Raw genomic sequence first — 20655 nt, forward strand, 5'->3', positions numbered from 1 at the left:
CAGGAAAAGAAAGCCTGCCGTTTCTATTATCTTGGATTCACCATCGATGATGTCACTGGTGGACGGGTTTCTGAACTGCCCACAGCCCTCCTATGAGACACAGACTGAGTAGGAAAAAATGGTGGTATTTTATCATGAACATTAGTTAGGACCAATTATAGGAAGAGAAGTTGAAAAGTGGTGAAGTGATCCTTTAAGTTTTTGTTGACTTGCCCATGCATGTGCCTTGGCACAACATATTTGAGTCTAACTGTATGGATTTGCATCAATCATTTTCGGATTAGATTTGATTGGTCAAAGTGGAAGTTGCATAACATTTCCCCTGAGAACTAAACAATTTGATGGCACTGGTCCCCAAGTCAGGTCAGGTGTAGGTAACATATAACGTCACAGTCGGGTTGAAACCTTGTATGTCCAAAACCATTATTTTTTAACTGAACCTGTGTTCTAAATTCATCCATTAGTTATTTAAAGTGTGACCTTTTTTTTCTTCTTTTTTAACACAAATCTTCTCTCCTGGGGGGCCATGGCACAAAACATGTTCAGATGGGGTTCCACGGCCAAATAATGCATCCAACAATTTGCAGGTCCTCGAAATAAAAAGGCTTAATGAGAACCACTGCGATTATGCTGTGACTTCTAATGTATTAGCACTGACTTACCTTCAGCAAGGAGTATTGGCAGCTAGCGATGACCAGACAGAACTGGAAGACCCAGTAGTCTTTGAAGCAGCCGTGGTTGAGAAGCAGGAAGCCCAAGAAGGAAACCAGGAAGGCCATGAAGACAGCCACCAAGTTCTCCAGAACATCCTTGTTCCTGAACAACACAGCACGAAACAAGCTCATTATACACAGAGCGGCGCTGAGAGTTTATTTTGCGCTCGCGACTTCACGTGGCGTTTCTATCTGCCTGCTGAGAGCTGAAACGTTATCAACTGGGGCGTTTGGGAGCATTTTATTAATAAGGAGAGCGCCTTGGCGAAAAAATGCCTCTACGGACACGGCCCCATAAAGTCTTGATCAGGGACACTTCCACATACAGATATTGGCAGGCCAGACGAACCTTTCTGATTGCCAGATGGCCTCTCTAGTCTCTACCAACTCAGCTCATCAGAAAACCATCCCAGCCCCTGCAGCCGGGGCGTTTGATGGAGGGGAAAGGAACTGGTTGGAATAACGTGTTCCTTCCACGCGCATTACTTTGATCTTAGTTGAAATGCTAAATAGTAATAGTGTGAAGTTTCATTCAAATCGGACCCCAAATGAAGACGATAAAGTTCCAACGATACTCTCATAGATGGATATACACAATATACCTCCAATGCATCTTTTAGGTTTGCATGGCTGTTACATCCACTAGAGGGCAGTTCTGAGTCAAAGGTTTTTCATCAGCAAACATGGTGATGGTTGAGGAGTTCGTAAGGTGCTGTTCAGTGTTCAATGATAATTGGATTTCCCTATTCTCACCACCTTGCCTAAACTGTCCTCAAGTTATGCCATTTCTTTATTGAAATAATTATCATGTGTAACTACATCTAGTTCAAGAAATCCTGTCTCCTGAAACTCCTGGTACTGCTCCGTTTCATGCATAAGCTTTTAGAAAGAAACATGCACAAAGATGAATTAAATGAAAGAAACATGCACACAAAGATGAATTAAATGAAAGAAACATGCACACAAAGATGAATTAAATGAAAGAAACATGCACAAAGATGAATTAAATGAAAGAAACATGCACAAAGATGAATTAAATGAAAGAAACATGCACACAAAGATGAATTAAATGAAAGAAACATGCACAAAGATGAATTAAATGAAGGAAACATGCACACAAAGATGAATTAAATGAAAGAAACATGCACACAAAGATGAATTAAATGAAGGAAACATGCACACAAAGATGAATTCAATGAAAGAAACATGCACAAAAATGAATTAAATGAAAGAAACATGCACACAAAGATGAATTCAATGAAAGAAACATGCACACAAAGATGAATTCAATGAAAGAAACATGCACACAAAGATGAATTAAATGAAGGAAACATGCACACAAAGATGAATTCAATGAAAGAAACATGCACAAAAATGAATTAAATGAAAGAAACATGCACACAAAGATGAATTCAATGAAAGAAACATGCACAAAGATGAATTAAATGAAAGAAACATGCACACAAAGATGAATTCAATGAAAGAAACATGCACACAAAGATGAATTCAATGAAAGAAACATGCACAAAGATGAATTAAATGAAAGAAACATGCACACAAAGATGAATTAAATGAAAGAAACATGCACACAAAGATGAATTAAATGAAAGAAACATGCACACAAAGATGAATTAAATGAAGGAAACATGCACACAAAGATGAATTAAATGAAAGAAACATGCACACAAAGATGAATTCAATGAAAGAAACATGCACAAAGATGAATTAAATGAAAGAAACATGCACACAAAGATGAATTAAATTAAAGAAACATGCACAAAGATGAATTAAATGAAAGAAACATGCACAAAGATGAATTAAATGAAAGAAACATGCACAAAGATGAATTAAATGAAAGAAACATGCACACAAAGATGAATTAAATGAAAGAAACATGCACAAAGATGAATTAAATGAATGCAGAAAATGCACATCTATATCGAGTTTTAATGTTGAGCATAAATTGGGTTTAACCCATTAAAACCGGGAAAGCATCTGTGTCATTTTAGATTTTTGCATTGGGATATTCAAAAATAGCAGATACACAATGTGCTATTTTGAGAACTACTGATTTCGAAGGCATTTGTAGAATCGGCCTCAGGTCTTAATTGGTTAAAGCACGCTAACAAAATCATTTTAAAGGACGGAGCCAGACGTAGATAGCACTTTATGTAGACTTAGATAGTATTTTAAATATAGCACTTTATGTAGACTTAGATAGTATTTTAAACAGACTTATAGCATGTTACGTAGACAGCACTAGAATTGTATTTTTATGTAGTCATAGCACTTTATAGTGCACATGTATAATACTAGAATTTCGCGGGCCTTCGGCCCGCTCATCCTAGCGCCATGCGATGTGTCGCAAATGGGAAGAAGGCAATGGCAACCCATGATGTTTTCATTTATGCATTTGCTTGGAAAGCGCAAAGTTGCCAAGCTGGCTGAGTGGCCCTGTTTGGTTTTGTGTATTTGCGTATGAAAGCGAGCATGGCAAGGCGCAGGAACAGTATACTGTACTTAACTGTACTGTGCTGTACTGTGCGTCTTTGTACTGTACTGTACTCATGTGTACTGTACTGTACTGTTCTCTGTACTGTTGTTATTAGTGTTGTGTTCTTATTTGTTATTATTATTATTATTATTATTATTATTACATGGATTCATATTCTGATGTACTGTACTGTACTGTTCTCTGTACTGTTGATATTATAGTTGTTATTAGTGTTGTGTTCTTATTTTTTATTATTATTATTATTATTACATGGATTAATATTCTGATGTGAGCTTTCTTTCTGTACTGTACTGTACTCCTGTGTACTGTACTGTTCTCTGTACTGTTGATATTATTGTTGTTATTAGTGTAGTGTTCTTATTTTTTATTATTATTATTATTGAAAGAGAGCATGGCAAGGCGCAGGAACAGTATACTGTACTGTACTGTAAGTCTTTGTACTGTACTGTACTCGTGTACTGTACTGTACTGTTCTCTGTACTGTTATTAGTGTTGTGTTCTTATTTATTTATTATTATTATTATTATTACATGGATTAATATTCTGATGTACTGTACTGTACTGTTCTCTGTACTGTTGATATTATAGTTGTTATTAGTGTTGTGTTCTTATTTATTATTCTTATTATTATTACATGGATTAATATTCTGATGTGAGCTTTTTTTCTGTACTGTACTGTACTCATGTGTACTGTACTGTTCTCTGTACTGTTGTTGTTATTATTATTATTAGTGTAGCGTTGTTATTTTGTATTATTATTATTATTATTATTATTATTATCGTTTTGTGGCGTGTGTGTGCGTGCCACACACCACACACACACACACACACACACACACGTGTCTGCAGTGACACTGCGTTGTACACAGCTGTTTTGTGTTGCAGCGCGTTGTTGCAGCGCGCGCGTGTAGTGTTGGTGTTGTTGTTCTTATCCATATATGCGCCTCGGTTCGTCCCGATTGTACCACGCCAGGTGTCGACGCGGTCGTGTTTGCATTATTGTAACTGTGTATGTAATCGCGGCGCTCTCCATCCAAGTTAGAATCAGTGTAGAAACTGTGTTGTTGTTCTTCTTCTTCTACTTTTGGTTTCCGGCAGGCTGTACACTGTGTGTGTGTGTGTGTGTGTGTGTGTGTGTGTGTGTGTGTGTGTGTATGTGTGTGTGTGTGTGTGTGTGTGTGTGTGTGTGTGTGTGTGTGTGCGTGTGCGTGTGTGTGTACTGTGTAACTTCCGGTAGTGTTTCCGGAAGTGTGAAAGGTAACACTAAAAACACGTGGGTCACGTGGTGGTGTTTTGAGCCATTGGGAAGGGGTGATGTAGTGTTGCCAGGTCCACGTATTGTAAGCGAGTGGTAGTGTGTGTAAGTATAGGCTGTAGGCTGTAGGAAGTCAGGGTTTGCTGCCTTGTTTACATAGACGTGGCAACAATGTTGGCGGCGCAGCCAATGAAAAGAGGGGAATCACGGGATGCAGTGTTGCCAGGTCCGCGAATTGTAAGCGAGTTGTAAGTAGCGTGTTGAATGGCATTTTTTCTGGGCTTGTTTTCATAGACCTGGCAACATGTGAGTGTGTGCGTGCGGGGGTGTGGGTGCTTGGGGAGATATTGTTTGTTGTGAAGAGATACAATGCCGGCGTGGGTGTGGAAGGGAGGCAACGTTGGTGTCAGTGCAATGAGTAATGTTCCGCGGGTGGTGTTGAGGGTCGGCGTTCGGCGCGATATGAGGAGATAGCGGCCAAACGACGCGGAGGGTAAGTGTGTGACGTCACTGCCGTGTGAGTGTAGTGTGTTGCAGTGTGTCAGTGACGTGTCAGTGATGTATGCAGTGTGTGACTTTGGGTCCCTTTTCCTGGGTTGGGTACAACTTCTCACTTGTATATATAGATATTATGTATAGTTTACATAGATACTCCACTGTTACGTTCTTAGCTTACGCATGTTTCATGATAACTACTTTTTATATATGTGATGTATGCCATGCTTTTTGTTATTGCTTAATGTAAATCGCTCTGGATTAAGAGCGTCTGCTAAATGCCTAAATTGTAAATTGTAGTGAGTTTGTGTCAAGTGTCCTAGAAAGGTACAGTAAAACAGACCTGTCCAAAAGAGCGAGCAGGGTGAGTCGGTCGTACAGGATGTTAATCCATTTCCCAGGAAACAGTTTCAGTTTGTAGTAGAGTTTCCTCGTCGGTTTCTCCTGGGTCGAAGTCTCCGAAGACTCATCCATAGAGTCCTCCTCCTGGCAAAACGCACAGACGTACACATTTAAATTATTACTTCATATCAATTCTGGATGAGGAGATTGACAACATGACAGAGAGGATGATAACTGTTCAGCCCAAGGGTTGATAAGGCAGTGGCTAATCTGTTAAAGTGCCACTGCACGCTGAACTGTGAATGACCTCTCTGTGGAAAGTACATGGTTGCTGTGTAGATCGAATGTGTTCTTTTGTTTTGTTTTGTTTTTCCTTGTTGTCTGTGTTACTAAATAAGCTTACATACAGTACAACAAGTAGTAAGAGTCCTCAGCACCACTGCTGCGGGCTGCAGAACTGAGTCATGGCTTGGTATACACAGTTAGTCTCGGTTAGCTGGAGAAAGAGCAAGACAAATTCACATCAAGCATTTGGCCTTGCTTGCTCTACACTGCTGTCACACAAGACTAATGGTTTACCATCTGGAGTCAGGGGCAAATAGAATGGAATACAATGCAATAGAATATAGGCTGAGGAGAGGAGAGGAGAGGAGAGGAGAGGAGAGGAGAGGAGAGGAGAGGAGAGGAGGGGAGGGGAGAGGAGAGGAGAGGAGAGGAGAGGAGAGGAGAGGAGAGGAGAGGAGAGGAGAGGAGAGGAGAGGAGAGGAGAGGAGAGGAGGGGAGGGGAGGGGAGGGGAGAGGAGAGGAGGGGAGGGGAGGGGAGGGGAGGGGAGAGGAGAGGAGAGGAGAGGAGAGGAGAGGAGAGGAGAGGAGAGGAGAGGAGAGGAGAGGAGAGGAGAGGAGAGGAGAGGAGAGGAGAGGAGAGGAGAGGAGAGGAGAGGAGAGGAGAGGAGAGGAGTCAATAGAGGATGAGATGAGACAGAGCAGCTAGAACAGGAAAAGCAGACATAGACAATTTTAGGCACTGTTTCCCAAACATTGGGTTGGGTACTTTTCCTAAAAAATATAAATAGATTTCAAAGATGTTCTTTTTATATAGAAAAATGTAAAGTCATTTTATAAATGTAAAAACAAACAAACAAGCTTGCAACGCGGCGTGAAGTGATGCGTTGCCCGCTTCTAGATCGTCTATTTGCCCTATAGTTTGGGTTCCAGACAAACATCTTGAAGCACGGTGTTCACCAACATCTTTAATGCCTCGTTGGAGCTGTGTCATGTCCCAGCGTGCTTCAAGGCCTTGACCATCATCCCCGTCCCCAAGAAGTCTACAGACCCGTCGCCCTGACCTCTGTCGTCATGAAGGTCCTGGAGCGCCTTGTACTGGCACACCTGAAGCGCATAGATCCACGGAGGACGCCGTGAACATATTGGCTCTGCACTACACGCTGGAACATCTGGACACTGCCGGCAGCAACTGTTCGTGGACTTCAGCTCGGCCTTCAACACCATCCTGCCATCCATCCTGGAGCACCAGTTATCCCTGCTGCAAGTGCCGGACTCCACTCGCAGGTGGATTACGGACAAACCTGCAGTAGAACTCATTGAGCTCGTTTGCAAGGGGGAGGTTGTCGGACGCCTGTGGGGACTTGGGCTTGTAGTTGGTGATGGTCTTGAGGCCTTTCGCCTCCCTCATCGCTTTGGCAAACCTGTATTTGGCTTGCCTGTACAGAGCCACGTCTCCACTGCGCCTGGCCACCTCCTTCTCCGACCTCAGCCTTCTGAGTTGGGCTGAGAACCAGGGCTTGTCGTTGTTGTAGACCTTCCTGGAGCGGAGTGGGACACACACCTCCTCGCCGAGACTGATGAATGATGTCACAGTGTCTGTGTATTCGTCCAGGTTGTTTCCAGCCTCAGGCCCCGCCCACTCGACAAAGTCCTGATCACAGCCTGCGCTCTCCAGCCAGGCGCGGAGACGCTCACACGCGTCGCTGGACCACACTCTGTAACTCCGCACTACAGGTTTAGAGATTTTTAATCTCTGCCTGTAGCGAGGGATCAGATGGATGAGATGGTTATCACCTTTGCCCACGGGGGACAAAGTGGTTTATGCTTACTTGATTGTAGTGTTCACTCCCCGAGTTGGGCACGTGACCTGCTGTCTGTATTTGGGGAGAACCAGGCTCAAATGAGACTGGTTAAAGTCCCCCAAAACTACAGCAAAACTGTCCGGGTAATTACGTTCCGCCCCCGACAGCTGTTCGGCCAGTGTGTCTACTGCTGCGCTGACGTCAGCATCCGGGGGAATGTAAACACACACGAGGATGAACGGTATTCTCCATATATAAAGATCACAATACTGACCTCATCAAACCCTGGATAGCCATACATGGAGAAGACTGGATCATCACCTAGATCTGCATATATGGAGCCGGCCAGCAAACATCTGACCTCAAACCCTTAAATCTTTATATATAAAGCTGACCTGTTCTGACATTCCATATACCCCACCTGTCCTTCCTCTTCGATGTCTCCTTTTTGACTGATACCTGTCCGTATTCAACAGCCCGAAACTTAAGGCCCGGCCCTACCTGGGCTCTCATCAAACCCTGTACACTCAAGACACTGCCCCCGCTGCCACCCTTAGATCTCCATATATGGAGTTGACCTGTTCTGACATTCCATATGTTGATCTGACCTCATCGAACCCTGTACACTCAAGACACGCTCCATATATGGCCAGTACAGAATTCATTCCATATGTTGATCTGACCCACCATATATATATACAATATATACTGTATATACTGTACACTGTGTACCTGGAAGATCTCAGGGTGTGTTCTGCGGGGGCGCAGTCTGTGAGCAGGGATGATACGCCGCTGAAAGGGACAGTCAGAGTGACCTCCCGCCAGGCCTTCCTGACACTCTGAGTTGGACGAAGTTGACAGCAAGTCACTGGGGAGACACACACACACACACAGACACACGCACGCACGCACGCACGCACGCACGCACGCACGCACGCACGCACGCACGCACGCACGCACGCACGCACACACACACACACACACACAAGCAGGCATGTCAGTTTATGTAAACACATGGACTAAACGTTATTGACAAAGCATGTCAAGTGAAGTGAATGGAGTCATGCATGAGGGCTGAGGGCAGTATGAAAAGGACAGACACAACGAGGAAGCCAGAACATCAGTACCACATGTTGCCTGTGATGAGTTCAGCTCCGAGGGGCAGGTTAAGAGCTCTCTCTGCATACAGCTTACGTGGCCGGTCTCCTGGTGACACAAGCACAACACGCAACATCCATTATACACACAAACGCTACAGGCGTTGATCGGTTTAGTCAATACGTGCATATTGCAGATTGATCAAAGCACTGAGAAAAACAGCAGAACAAAAACGCTGCGTTGGTTTGAGCAACATCAGTGCTAAACTGAATTTGCCAGCCTTTTGAGAAAATGTAAAATTTACAAATGAAAAACAGCTGTACATAATGGCATGTCAGGTAGTTCTTTTTTTTAAAGATATATATTTTTGGCCTTTTCTGTCTTTTATTGATAGAGATAGTAGATTGACAGGAAACGGGGAGAGAGAGAGAGAGAGAGAGAGATGTGGAATGACACGCAGTAAAGATTGGGTTCGGGAGTCGAACCCACGACACGCTGCAGGCGGCATTACTATAGCAGCCTTTAAGTGCCCAGGCGGCTATGGCCTCGTGCCAGATAGTTCTAACTGTTACAGTGTTTTGCAACAGCATACATGCGTGACTCACTGTGTACGGTGTGGAAGGTGTAAGCATCTTCTTTGTTAGTGGCCTCTGGCCTGCAGATGACCTGAAGCATGGAGCTCTCAGACTGAGACGTCTGCGAGGGTAAGGAGTCGTAGTCGGGGTCCTTCTCTCTGTCTGTCTGTGGGCTAGGGGGAGAGACACAATAGGAGACAGTGTCTGTGGGCTAGGGGGAGAGACACAATAGGAGACAGTGTCTGTGGGCTAGGGAGAGAGACACAATAGGAGACAGTGTCTGTGGGCTAGGGGGAGAGACACAATAGGAGACAGTGTCTGTGGGATAGGGGAAAAGACACAATAGGAGACAGTGTCTGTGGGCTAGGGGAAAAGACACAATAGGAGACAGTGTCTGTGGGCTAGGGGAAAAGACACAATAGGAGACAGTGTCTGTGGGCTAGGGGAAAGGACACAATAGGAGACAGAGACTGTGGGCTAGGGGAAAAGACACACTAGGAGACAGTGTCTGTGGGGCTGTGGGCTAGGGGAAAGACACAATAGGAGACAGTGTCTGTGGGCTAGGGGGAGAGACACAATAGGAGACAGTGTCTGTGGGCTAGGGGAAAAGACACAATAGGAGACAGTGTATGTGGGCTAGGGGAAAGGACACAATAGGAGACAGAGACTGTGGGCTAGGGGAAAAGACACACTAGGAGACAGTGTCTGTGGGCTAGGGGAAAGACACAATAGGAGACAGTGTCTGTGGGCTATGGGAAAATACACAATAGGAGACAGTGTCTGTGGGCTATAGGGGAAAAGATACAATAGGAGAAAGTGACTGTGGGCTAGGGAGAAAGACACAATAGAACACTAGTTCCCAAACAGTGGTTCAGGACCCATTTGTGGGTCGTGGACACATTTGTATGGGTCCCTATATCTTTTTTGTTTCCCACTTTTGTTTTTACTCATAATTATTTCATTACTTTTTCAAAAAACATTGCCAAAAAAAGAAAAAACTTTCATGAAGAAATAAAAGAAAAATCAGAAAAATCAAAAAAATAAATTAGAAAATAAATGTTCAAGTAGTAGTGAAAATAGACGCTGCACCAAGCAACGCGTTGTGAGCTTGTAGATCTGCTATTTTCACTAGTTGGGGTCCCAGCCTAAAAGGTTTGGGAACATGCAACATAACATGCCTCTTCTGGCCTATACTATACATACCTGTCGGGGGAGACTATAGGGATGCGTGTGGGAGCCATGCTCTGCAGTGGTTCAGTAGCCAGGCTGGTGGGCGGGTTGGGTCTCTCAGGCCGACTGTCCGTGTTTGTGTCTGTAGTTGCCTCATCGTGTCTTGGGGTCGCACTCGGCTCCTCTGGGAGCAGATGAAGTGATAACAGTTTTAACTCTGCAACACATTCACCACAGCTATAGAATTCAAATAGAACGGAAGTGAAGTTGACTCTTTGACTCCATCACTGACCTCCCAGCTGCTGTCACTCACCTTTCTCTCCAGCTCCTGCTTCCCCTTTGCTCTCTGGCTCCTCCTCTTCCTGTGTACTTTCCCCTCCCCCTCTGGTGCTGAGTGAGCCGAGCAGAGACACAAACTCCAGGAAACTGGATTCGTTGGGTATCTGCCCCTCCTTGGCCTCCAGGTCTGACTTGGAACTAGTCATGGTTGTCTGGTGGATAGACAGACAGATTATGGATGAATGGTGGATGGATGGATGGATGGATGGATGGATGGATGGATGGATGGATGGATGGACAGAGATGGGCTGTCAGACAGTTGCAGACAAACAGATTTTCTTAATTTCTCCTCAAAAGGTCAATGAAACCACCTATCAATGAGCTATCAGTGCTGACATACTGTGTTGTGGGAGCGGTCCGACAGTAGGACAGCGTCCTTCCCACTGTCCATGCTGAGCCCTCGAATGTGAGCTCGGCCGCCTGGCCCGTATCGGCACGATGCCGGCGGCAACCGCAGCAAACCCTCCGAGTCAAGATCAGGCGGATCCGAGTCGTCAGGGTGAGAGTCGACGTCGATGCCCGATGAGCTGTCATTGGTCAGCTGTGTGCTGAAGTGATCCGTATTCTCCAGGTCAGGACACTCGAGCGGGGTTGACTCGGAACAGTTCGTCTCCATGCGTACCTGGAGGTCTTCTTCGTTCTGGTCGGTCTGTTTTGGGGTGGGGTCGTCCTCTGACACAGCCCCCTGCTCACTCTCCTGCACCGGCTCCTCTCCGCCCTCCCGCTCCTCCCTCTCCTCTTCGGGGGAGTCGAAGGTAATAACCGGGATCTTGACGTGACATTCTCCAGCCCCCAAATGAGCCTGCGGGGACACACACACACACACATCCTGATCACACACCGCCACGCCATGGCGCTTTTACATAACACCGCTGTCGCACAGAAACCTGTATGTCCAAAACCGTTACTTTTCTGGAAATGGAAAAATAACCCGTGTTTTAATGGATCCAATGTAGTTATTATTTAGTCAAAATACCTTGTTAATTGGTCAAATATTTATAAACCCTGCAGACAGACAATTTCACTTTCACTTTTGACGGTAGAGAAAATCGATCTCATGGGATGCTTTGTGAGCTTGTAGATCGGCTATTTTCACTACTTTTGCATGTCACTCTTGTATGACGAAGTACAGCATTAATTTACGAATGAAACATAAAATGTTGAAATATGGATCAATTGTTTCTTTATTAGGATACACTGCTTGATCCCTTCTTCTTTTCCAGTGGGTCCCAACATACAGTACACACACTGTGATGACACACACACACACACACACACACACACACACACGCACACACACACACACACACACACACACACCAGGGGCGCCTAACTTCGTTTCCAGGTGGGGGAGCACAGATTTGGACTCATGCGCGCGTAGCGCGCGCGCAAAAATGCGCGTGCATGTGCCTCGTGCACGCGCGTTTTCGCGCATTTTCACAAGGAAAAGTGGCTTTTACTTTCCCTCTCCACACGCAAGTTATATGAACAAACTGACAAAATGCATCATAAAAAGGCATAGGCCTATTTAGGCTACACATGACATTGGCAAGGCGCCGATATCAAAACAAAACATATAAATTATAGCCCTATTATACAACAGACGAGCTGACAGCGCAGCGCGCTTGGGCTCGGCGACCCCGGTGTTGTATCGTCATCATTCATCATAGATCCCTCCCCGTCAGAATCTAATATCTAACATTAAATTGCAGCAGCATTCAGCAGTTCAGTTGGCACGGCGGCCATAGTAATTAGTAAATACTATATTATTTCTCACTGCAATAGTGACTATTAGAGAAATAATATAGTTAAATTGTAAATGCTTTACCTTAAACCCCAAATGTGCTCTTGCGCTCCGGGGTGGTTAATTCCCTCATCATGGCATTTACTGTATATCCAACGTGAGTTACGTGTCCAGAATGTCATTATGTAGGCTACGTGAGATGGACACTGCTGCTTGCGCTGCTGCTGCTGCTGTTGTTTTTATTATTGTCCTCCTTCTCCTCCAACAACGTTAGCACTCGTTCCCTGCTGAACACTGCTGCTGGTGCCCATGAAGGCCAAGGGTTCATTAACTAGACTTGATTTGGGCTTGGACCCACCAAATAAATCACTCATTCTCTTCTGAGCCATGTTGACAACAACAACACACACATTCAGGCTGACCGGAGAAATTCAAATCCGTGCGCCCCGTGCGTAAAGGTAACCGGAAATAGCGTCAGCAGCAGAGCAGTAGCGTGCAGTAGCGTAGCGTGCAGTAGCGTTTCTCCGGCGTGCCGCGCTCACACTGTCACACACATAGACAAACACCCTCTCCTCCTCTCTCTCTCTCTCTCTCTCTCTCTCTCTCTCGCTGTCGCGCACCGTGCGCTTCGAGCGTGGCGGCGGCCGGGGGGGGGGGGGGGGGGGGGGGGGGGGGGGGTGATAAATAGTGGTGTCGCGTTGCGACACCACTATTTCAAATGGTGCCGCAGCTGCTCCGTTTGCTCCATGGCTCAGGCGCGCCTACACACACACACCCACACACACACACACGCACACACACAAAGTGGTGCGTGTGTGAGAGCAACTCACAAGTCCTACCTGTGCATTCTCCAGGAGACTCTGCTTGACACTCTCCTCCAGCTGAAAGGCGGTCAGAGGGTCACAGCTCATGGTGATGATGATCTTAACCGTGTCGGTGTCATCTAGGCGAGTCATCATCACCGGCCCAGGACCCGAATTGTCGACCAAGACGACGGCAATCTCATCGGAGCAGTAGATCTCTTCTAGCTGAGCCTGCAATTATATTATATTATGTACTGCAGGCCTAGTCGAAAATAAGAGTAGGTGACAGAAATAGCTATTTATAATCTAGTCTTGTGTACTAGCAACATGATCATAGATCTCCACCTGCAAATTAGTAAGCAGAGATCTGTTATCATCTGGCTATGTTTGACTATTTATAATAAAATCTAAAATAATTTACCATAAAATGATACTGATAGTTTGAGCTATAGATAGAGCAGATGGTGATTGATTGAACAGTCAAACATTAAAAGACTGATTGAATAATAATAATATGAAAGTAAGACGCCTGAGGGTGACCTCGACCTCGGCGGGGTCGGGCGCTGGCGCTTTGGCATGGGGGGTCAGATCGACATATGGAATGAATTCTGTACAAACTACAAGCATTTCTAAGCTATCTCTAATCTCAAATCGTATAAATGGTATCGGGTTCAAACTCCAAACTACTGTAGAGCGCAAACAAGGATGACTTCTGCAATGCACTTCTCACTTCTACTTGTACATCCAATATACTGTAGATTGTACCTGCGTAGGAGGCTGGGGTGCATTGACAGGACTGTCTTGGTATTCCTGGGGGTTCTCCAGTGAGTTGTTGTTGGGGTCTGAGGGCTCCTTCTCCCCGTCACTCTCCTCCCCACTCTCCCCTTCGCTCCCCTTGGATAGAGGCAGACCTTCGTCTGCCACCTCCCTGTCCTCAGCATCTTTCTCAACTGATCTCTCCTGTTGTGAGTCATTCTCAGTTCTCCTGTCCTGCTCCCTGTCAGGATCTGTTAGAGAGCTCTGGATGCACATGTCTTCTCTCCCACCCCCGGACCCACTTCCAGTCCTCTCAACATCTTTTTTTCCAGTCCCTGCTGCTGATCCAGGCCTCGGCTCCTCTCCCCCAGCCCGAGACGAAGGCCTCTGCTGGGCCTGCAGCAGTGGGGCAGCCTGGTCTGGGTTGGGGCTGGAAAGGTCCTCTGGTGAGAGCTCTTGATTGGGATGGAGATCTTCCTCTGCCTGTTTCTCCTCTGTGGCATTTTCATGCTCCCCTAGAACGAAAGTACAGGGGTACAGTCAAGCACAAATGGTCCAAAAGGATAGCACCGATGAAAGACCTTGCGGTCTTGTTTCCATTCGGGTCCCATACATTCATTCAAAACACAACAATGACATCTGAAATGATATATCTCAAACATAATTAAATCTGGAATAGAAATAAATTGGGAAAACAAAGGGTAAAGAGGTGGGGCAATCACATTCTCTCCCTTTGACCTGATGACAGTGACAGGTGAATTCAGACCTTTTTTTTAAAGGAAACCAGTGATTTGCTTGTTTTGAGGGAAAGGGGCAGGGTATTCCACACATGAGTGGCAGTGCTGTGGAAGGTGGATTTACCGATATTTGTTCTAAAAATGGGTGGCACCAGATCATTATTCACACTCCCTCTAGTGTTATGTCTACTGACGTGCCTAATATTTCACAGTGCATTTTCTAATAATTCCTTTACCCATGTTAACTATAGTTTTGCATTCCTCTTTTAAATAGTTTCATATTTTACATACAACGGTTAAAGGAGCATTCAGTGATTTGGGTGATTTGGAAAACCACCCAGTCCGCCCCAGTAACAAAATGTGCACATGCACGCTCTACAGTGGGGGGAAGTGCAACAGGCCAACAGCATGTGCACCAAGGCCCGCCCCCACCCGATCATGATTGGAGGAAGGCCCCTCTCATCCTGATTGGATGACGGTTTTGCCACCCGCCACCAAAACTGAAACTAGGGTTTTTTGACCCCAGGGGCTCACTGGGGACAGGGAGGAACTCCTTATATGGTCAGCACACTCTATAGTAGGGAGGATTATCCAGAAAAAAGAAAAAATAAGTGATATTTGAATTAAGTCAAATCACTGAATATACCTTTAAGGTATATTCGCCACAAAAATCTCCCCAGTGCAATAAAATAAATCACCAACTGCCACAAACTCCACTACGGAAGAGCATGTTGATACATTATGCATCCATCTGATGCACTCTGCACTACAGTGACTAGGACATCGGCTCCTTCCATTAGCTGACCGTGCTTTGACAAATCACCGGTGCATGAGGTCATAGATTTACTGGAAGCACTCGACTGGTCTGGCTGTGAGGCTGACTGGCTGGCTGGCTGTTCTGGTTGTCTGGCTGTTCTGGTTGTCTGGCTGTTCTGGATGACTGTCTGTCTGGCATTCTGCCTGTTTGGCTAGCTGGCTGGCTGGCTGGCCACCTGGCTAACAGGTTGACAGGCATTCTGGCTGCTGGTTGGGTGCTTGTCTGAGCATATTTGTAACCGTGATGTGTTAGCAGAATTGGAAGTGCTCAATCTACATTTTCCGATTATTTCTCCTGTGCATTGAAGTGGAACAGAGCGGGCCAGATGTCTAACAATGTGCTAAATTTCTCCCAAAATGTTTTCACTGACTAGACTTAAATAAATGAATAGAGAACATGCATACATACATGCATAAATCTACATGTCTGCAACAGTGAAAATAGCAACATTAAAAAAGCAAGGTTTATGCAGAATACCACCCATATGTCGTTTATAGTCACAAGCATTAGTTTGAGGAAACAGCTAGCAAAACTACCATGGCACAGACATTCAAACTATGGGTTGTACCCAGCGCTAATTGGCCCACATCACTCCAAATTCCAGATTTAATTTTACAGTGTTGCTTAATTTATATTCAACTTGATTTATGACCATACCTGTTGTTTACAATTTATGTTTGGTAAGGTTTGCGCTTGTTTTATAGTACGACTGTCTCATAACTTCTCTGTTATGACGTTCAATTGCTTATAGAACCTGAACACTATCGCTGCATATATTCCTGATTCCTGCTGAACAAAACAAGCCATGCTCACTGGAAGTTTCTCCTAGGTAAAACTGTGGCACTGTTGATGAGCTAGTGTGTGCTGACATTTCTAAAATACATTATTTAAAAAAGGAACATTGTGGACCATGCCACCATTTCATGCAACCATATGAGACAGCATTACCTTCTGTAGTCAACTTGTCTGTATTTGGACACTCCTAAATGAAGACAAATCAGGGACATAATATTATCAGGTTTGTGTTAGCTGAAGCAGAGACCATCTTTCACTCAACGTCAATAACAAATGTCTGCAGTGAAAAGTACAATCTACTGTCTGAATGTATGTTCTTACAATGTCCATGTAATGTGTGTATAGTCTTGTGTTCATTGCGCAATTGTCTCTTGCGCTGTTGTCACAGGCTCACAGCACCATATGCAGATGCGATTTCTGTGCATGATCATCGTCTTTGGAAAGCAAAAGTGTTTCTGATTCTGTCTTTCATACAATGTTGGTTTGCGGTCCACTCACCGCTCCGATCAGCCCCTGATCTGTTTCTGTCTGTTTCACGGTAACCTGGATCACTGGACTGGGCCGGTTACGAGCCAACATCGTCATGGCAACACTGTCTGGGACTGTGCTGCTCTTCCTGTGTTGAATATAATAGGAAGCAAGGTGAGAGAGAGAGAGAGAGAGAGAGAGAGAGAGAGAGAGAGAGAGAGAGAGAGTGAGAGAGAGAGAGAGAGACAGAGACAGAGAGACATGAAAAGTTGCACGCTGGGCAAGACATACAGTGCTGTAGAGTGCATTGCTGGAATTTGGCGGTAGCAGGATTTCTGGCAGAAGTACCGCTCAAGGAAATGACGTTGACGCTTTACAAATCTGTTTACATTCTCCGTGAATGGATGGATGGATGTTCCGGCCCGACACTTCCGGCTATGCAATCTCTGCCTAAGGTTGTGACCAGGATTTTCTCTTTGCAGATGAGTAAGGCTGGGACCGAGGCTAAATGTTTGTGTTTACACAATGTTTGTGTGTGCACAAACTCTCAAAGCTGGACATAGGAGGGGCTAGCGCAGTGCAGGCAAAAGACGGTCTTTCTGTGTTTCTGTTTTAATTCATTTCTGTTCCATAATTCAGGAGATAGAGCCTGTATCAACGGAGTCTGTCAAAGGTGCTGAACAAAGTGTCCAAGTTCCTGCCCACCACTGTGGAGGGGAGACTCATGGGGTTTTATTCCTGTGGCTTGGCCAAGTTTCCAGTAAACACAATAGGGTATGTTCTTGTGGGAAGACGGCATGTGTTGCATTACTAGCGTAGTAGCGAGTAGCGACTCAAATTAGATGGACGGCATGTTCCTATGCATGTGTTATGTACTGTATGCCCTTCCGACAAAACTCCCCACTGTTAGGTGAAAATTAGCGGCTCCCCCATCATGTGCATTGGGTGATTGTGTTTACACAAACCCTCAAAACGTTCCATTCGTTGTCAATGGCATTTAATGTTTGTGTTAGGACAAAGTTTGTGTTTACACACACACACTAAAAGCTGGACATAGGAGGGGCTAGCGCCCCTCAAAAACAAAACTTAATGACACAGACAGGGTGATAAAACTCAAGGATATATACTCAACAAGTGGCATTATTCCAAAAGCAGACATGGGGTCTGAATGCAGAAGCATCATGGATACATTCAGGTAATCAGGGATTACCCAGATTAACTCCATCTCGCATGCACTGGCCTATTTTTATGAAAGATCTGCCTAGAAAGCTGCTCTTGGCATCGGGAAGAAAAATACCAGTGTATTGAATCACTTATCTCTCTGCATAGTCCCCCGCACAGATCCATACTGGCCCATGGGAACTCACCATATCTATGGTCTCAAACCAGGAGGAGTATAGGCACTCTCACTGTGCTTCACACACTGATTACCAACATGGATTAGCAGGAACGCTGAAAGCGAGACAGCACTGGAGAGGCACAGGAGAAATGAAGGAGCACATGTCGCTCCACTTGACTATTCCACCTCTGGGCACAGCACAGCCCAGGGCTTCTTCCATGAACTTGTGCTCAGCCTGAGGACTACACTACGTAACTCACTCTCAGCCTGGCACAAGGCCTGGAAAGCCATCGCATTTATTTAGCACTCTTCTAGTCGTGCAGAGCATCAGGGGGGGAGGTCGGACCAGGAACCTTTCCGATTCCAAAATGACAACTCCGCCTCCTGAGCCATAGCCGCCAACACTCAACATGGGAATTGGGAACAACCTTGAACTGAGATTGTTCCGCTTCCATCCATTTTAGGCCCTTAGATAGAGGGGGATAGGTGGTGAGGTGACACAGGTATGTGTAGCACAATAGTCCTTCCTGAAGCCCAGAAGCATAATATCTCCTTTGGGAAATGGGCTTTCCCCTTTGGATGAGCAGTACATGTGGTTGGTTGCACATGGTTCTTACCTGATGCCGGCGGACAGGCAAGGATCAGAAGCATTGCTCTTCTTCTCAGGAGCCTTGCTCAGGTCTGACAAGCTGCTTCGTACCACCGCCTCTCCCTGGTCAAACATCAGGTGAAGCCGGTAGTTGGCCAGCTTAATGAGGATGAAGAAGACAGTGATAGAGGTACAGTAGATGCTCAGTGCCATGGTGGTGGGGGGCAGGGCCTGAGAGAGAAAGAGATATATAGAGAGAGAGAATTAATAATTAAATCATGTGGATCTCGGTATTCACATGGGAACTCTATCAGGGCTGGAGCCAGGCTAATATGTCTATCAATAAAGGCAAAAAGCCCCAAAAATATCTTTAAAAAAATGTCGGTGGGGCGAACGGTTCTCGAGTTACGTGCATTACAGACGTACACACGTACAGACAGACTACAGAGACTTATAGTTAGATATATAGATTTAAAACTTTTGTTGTCTCATACCTAAACATTGCGGCCAATGCACATTTAAACAGACACAAGTAACCACTTTTATTATTGCTTGTTTTTGTATTGCTTCATGGGAGATGCATTGAACGATAAAAGCTGTCATCTTCAAAGCGGAATCCCACTTTCTCACCTATCCTGGAAGAGGGTGCTATTTTGCGACTAACGTAGCTTCTCTTCATTGGTTGCCTGTGGGTTTCAGAATTGATTTTAAGATTTTACTGATGACTTTTAAAGCTCTGCAAGGCAGCACACCAGGCTCAGAGTGCTGCCTTAGATCCTCCTCAGATGTGGCCCTCTTTGTTCTTAAAACTCTCCTCACATACCGCAGTCTTTGGAACACACTGCCTGCCATTATAGCCAAGGCTATAATAGCCAAGGATATATAAATGGCATCTTTGAAATCATCTTTGAAATCACATCTAAAGACCTATCTGAAGACCTACACTATTGGATTTAGTCTCTCGAGTCTCGAGACAGACTGTTGACAATCAAATTCAAGTTGTTTTTCCTTTATTTTTTGACGATGAGTTCTCAGATTGCACAATGGATGATATATGCCAGGGTCATGGATGCATTTTAATTCACACTGTTGAAAAGTTTTGCCATTTGCCATTTACCATTTTGTATCTTGTTTTTTAAAGCAAAGATCATTATTATTATTATTATTATTATTGAGGGGCGCTAGCCCCTCCTATGCCCAGCTTTCCGGGTTTGTGTAAACACAAACGTTGAAGATAAAAGTGAGGACGAAAAAGTGAGGACGCAAATTGTGATTGGCCAGAATGAGATGATGTATGATGAGGTGTGATTTTTATTATTATTATGATTATCTATAAATGCATGGAATCTGTGTGTGTGTGTGTGTGTGTGTGTGTGTGTGTGTGTGTGTGTGTGTGTGTGTGTGTGTGTGTGTGTGTGTGTGTGTGTGTGTGTGTGTGTGTGTGTGTGTGTGTGTGTGTGCGTGTGTGTGTGTGTGTAAGTGTGTGTGTGTGTGTGTGTGTGTGTGTGTGTGTGTGTGTGTGTGTGTGTGTGTGTGTGTGTGTGTGTGCGCGCGCGCACGCGCGCGCGCGCGTGTGTGTGTGTGTGTGTGTGTGTGTGTGTGTGTGTGTGTGTGTGTGTGTGTGTGTGTGTGTGTGTGTGCGCAGTGTGTCCACAACCGAAAATCTAAAAATCTCATACTGGTATCTCTGTCTGTCTGTCTGTGTGCAACTGTGCCTGCGTGTATGTCTCTCTGAGTACCTTGTATGCCTGTGGGGTCTGTCTGTCTGTCTCTGTGTCCGTTTCATGTATGTCTCTCTGAGTACCTTTTATGCATGTGGGGTCTGTCTGTCTCTGTGTCTGTGTCCGTTTTATGCCCCTGTGGAGCTCCCTGATGCCATCATAGTACTGATGTCATACAGACTGGCCTCCAAGTGCTATGAGAATAAGTACTGCACCAGTTCTTTATACTGTAAACCTGTGATGTGACAATAACGCTGATTGTACTATAACAACGGGTACAACAGGTAGCCTACTCTG

The 20655-nt window shown here is 45.1% G+C and overlaps 1 protein-coding gene across 1 annotated transcript in view; it reads right to left on the minus strand.

Annotated features, from left to right (window-relative positions):
- The window catches only part of pcnx2 (pecanex 2), a gene marked incomplete at its 5' end in the record, with an annotated part of 54704 nt that overhangs the window by 32745 nt on the left and 1304 nt on the right, over window positions 1–20655 (minus strand). Inside the window, 13 exons of the mRNA XM_079511632.1 lie at window positions 663–816; window positions 5322–5464; window positions 8140–8275; window positions 8535–8613; window positions 9111–9253; window positions 10284–10434; window positions 10564–10741; window positions 10930–11391; window positions 13173–13367; window positions 13902–14407; window positions 16395–16428; window positions 16740–16857; window positions 18666–18868. Coding sequence (XP_079367758.1) covers window positions 663–816; window positions 5322–5464; window positions 8140–8275; window positions 8535–8613; window positions 9111–9253; window positions 10284–10434; window positions 10564–10741; window positions 10930–11391; window positions 13173–13367; window positions 13902–14407; window positions 16395–16428; window positions 16740–16857; window positions 18666–18868 — 2502 coding nt within the window. The remainder of the gene's footprint in view (window positions 1–662; window positions 817–5321; window positions 5465–8139; window positions 8276–8534; window positions 8614–9110; window positions 9254–10283; window positions 10435–10563; window positions 10742–10929; window positions 11392–13172; window positions 13368–13901; window positions 14408–16394; window positions 16429–16739; window positions 16858–18665; window positions 18869–20655) is intronic.

The sequence above is a fragment of the Electrona antarctica genome (genome assembly GCF_951216825.1).
Source record: "Electrona antarctica genome assembly, chromosome: 10".
NCBI classification, from domain to species: domain Eukaryota; kingdom Metazoa; phylum Chordata; class Actinopteri; order Myctophiformes; family Myctophidae; genus Electrona; species Electrona antarctica.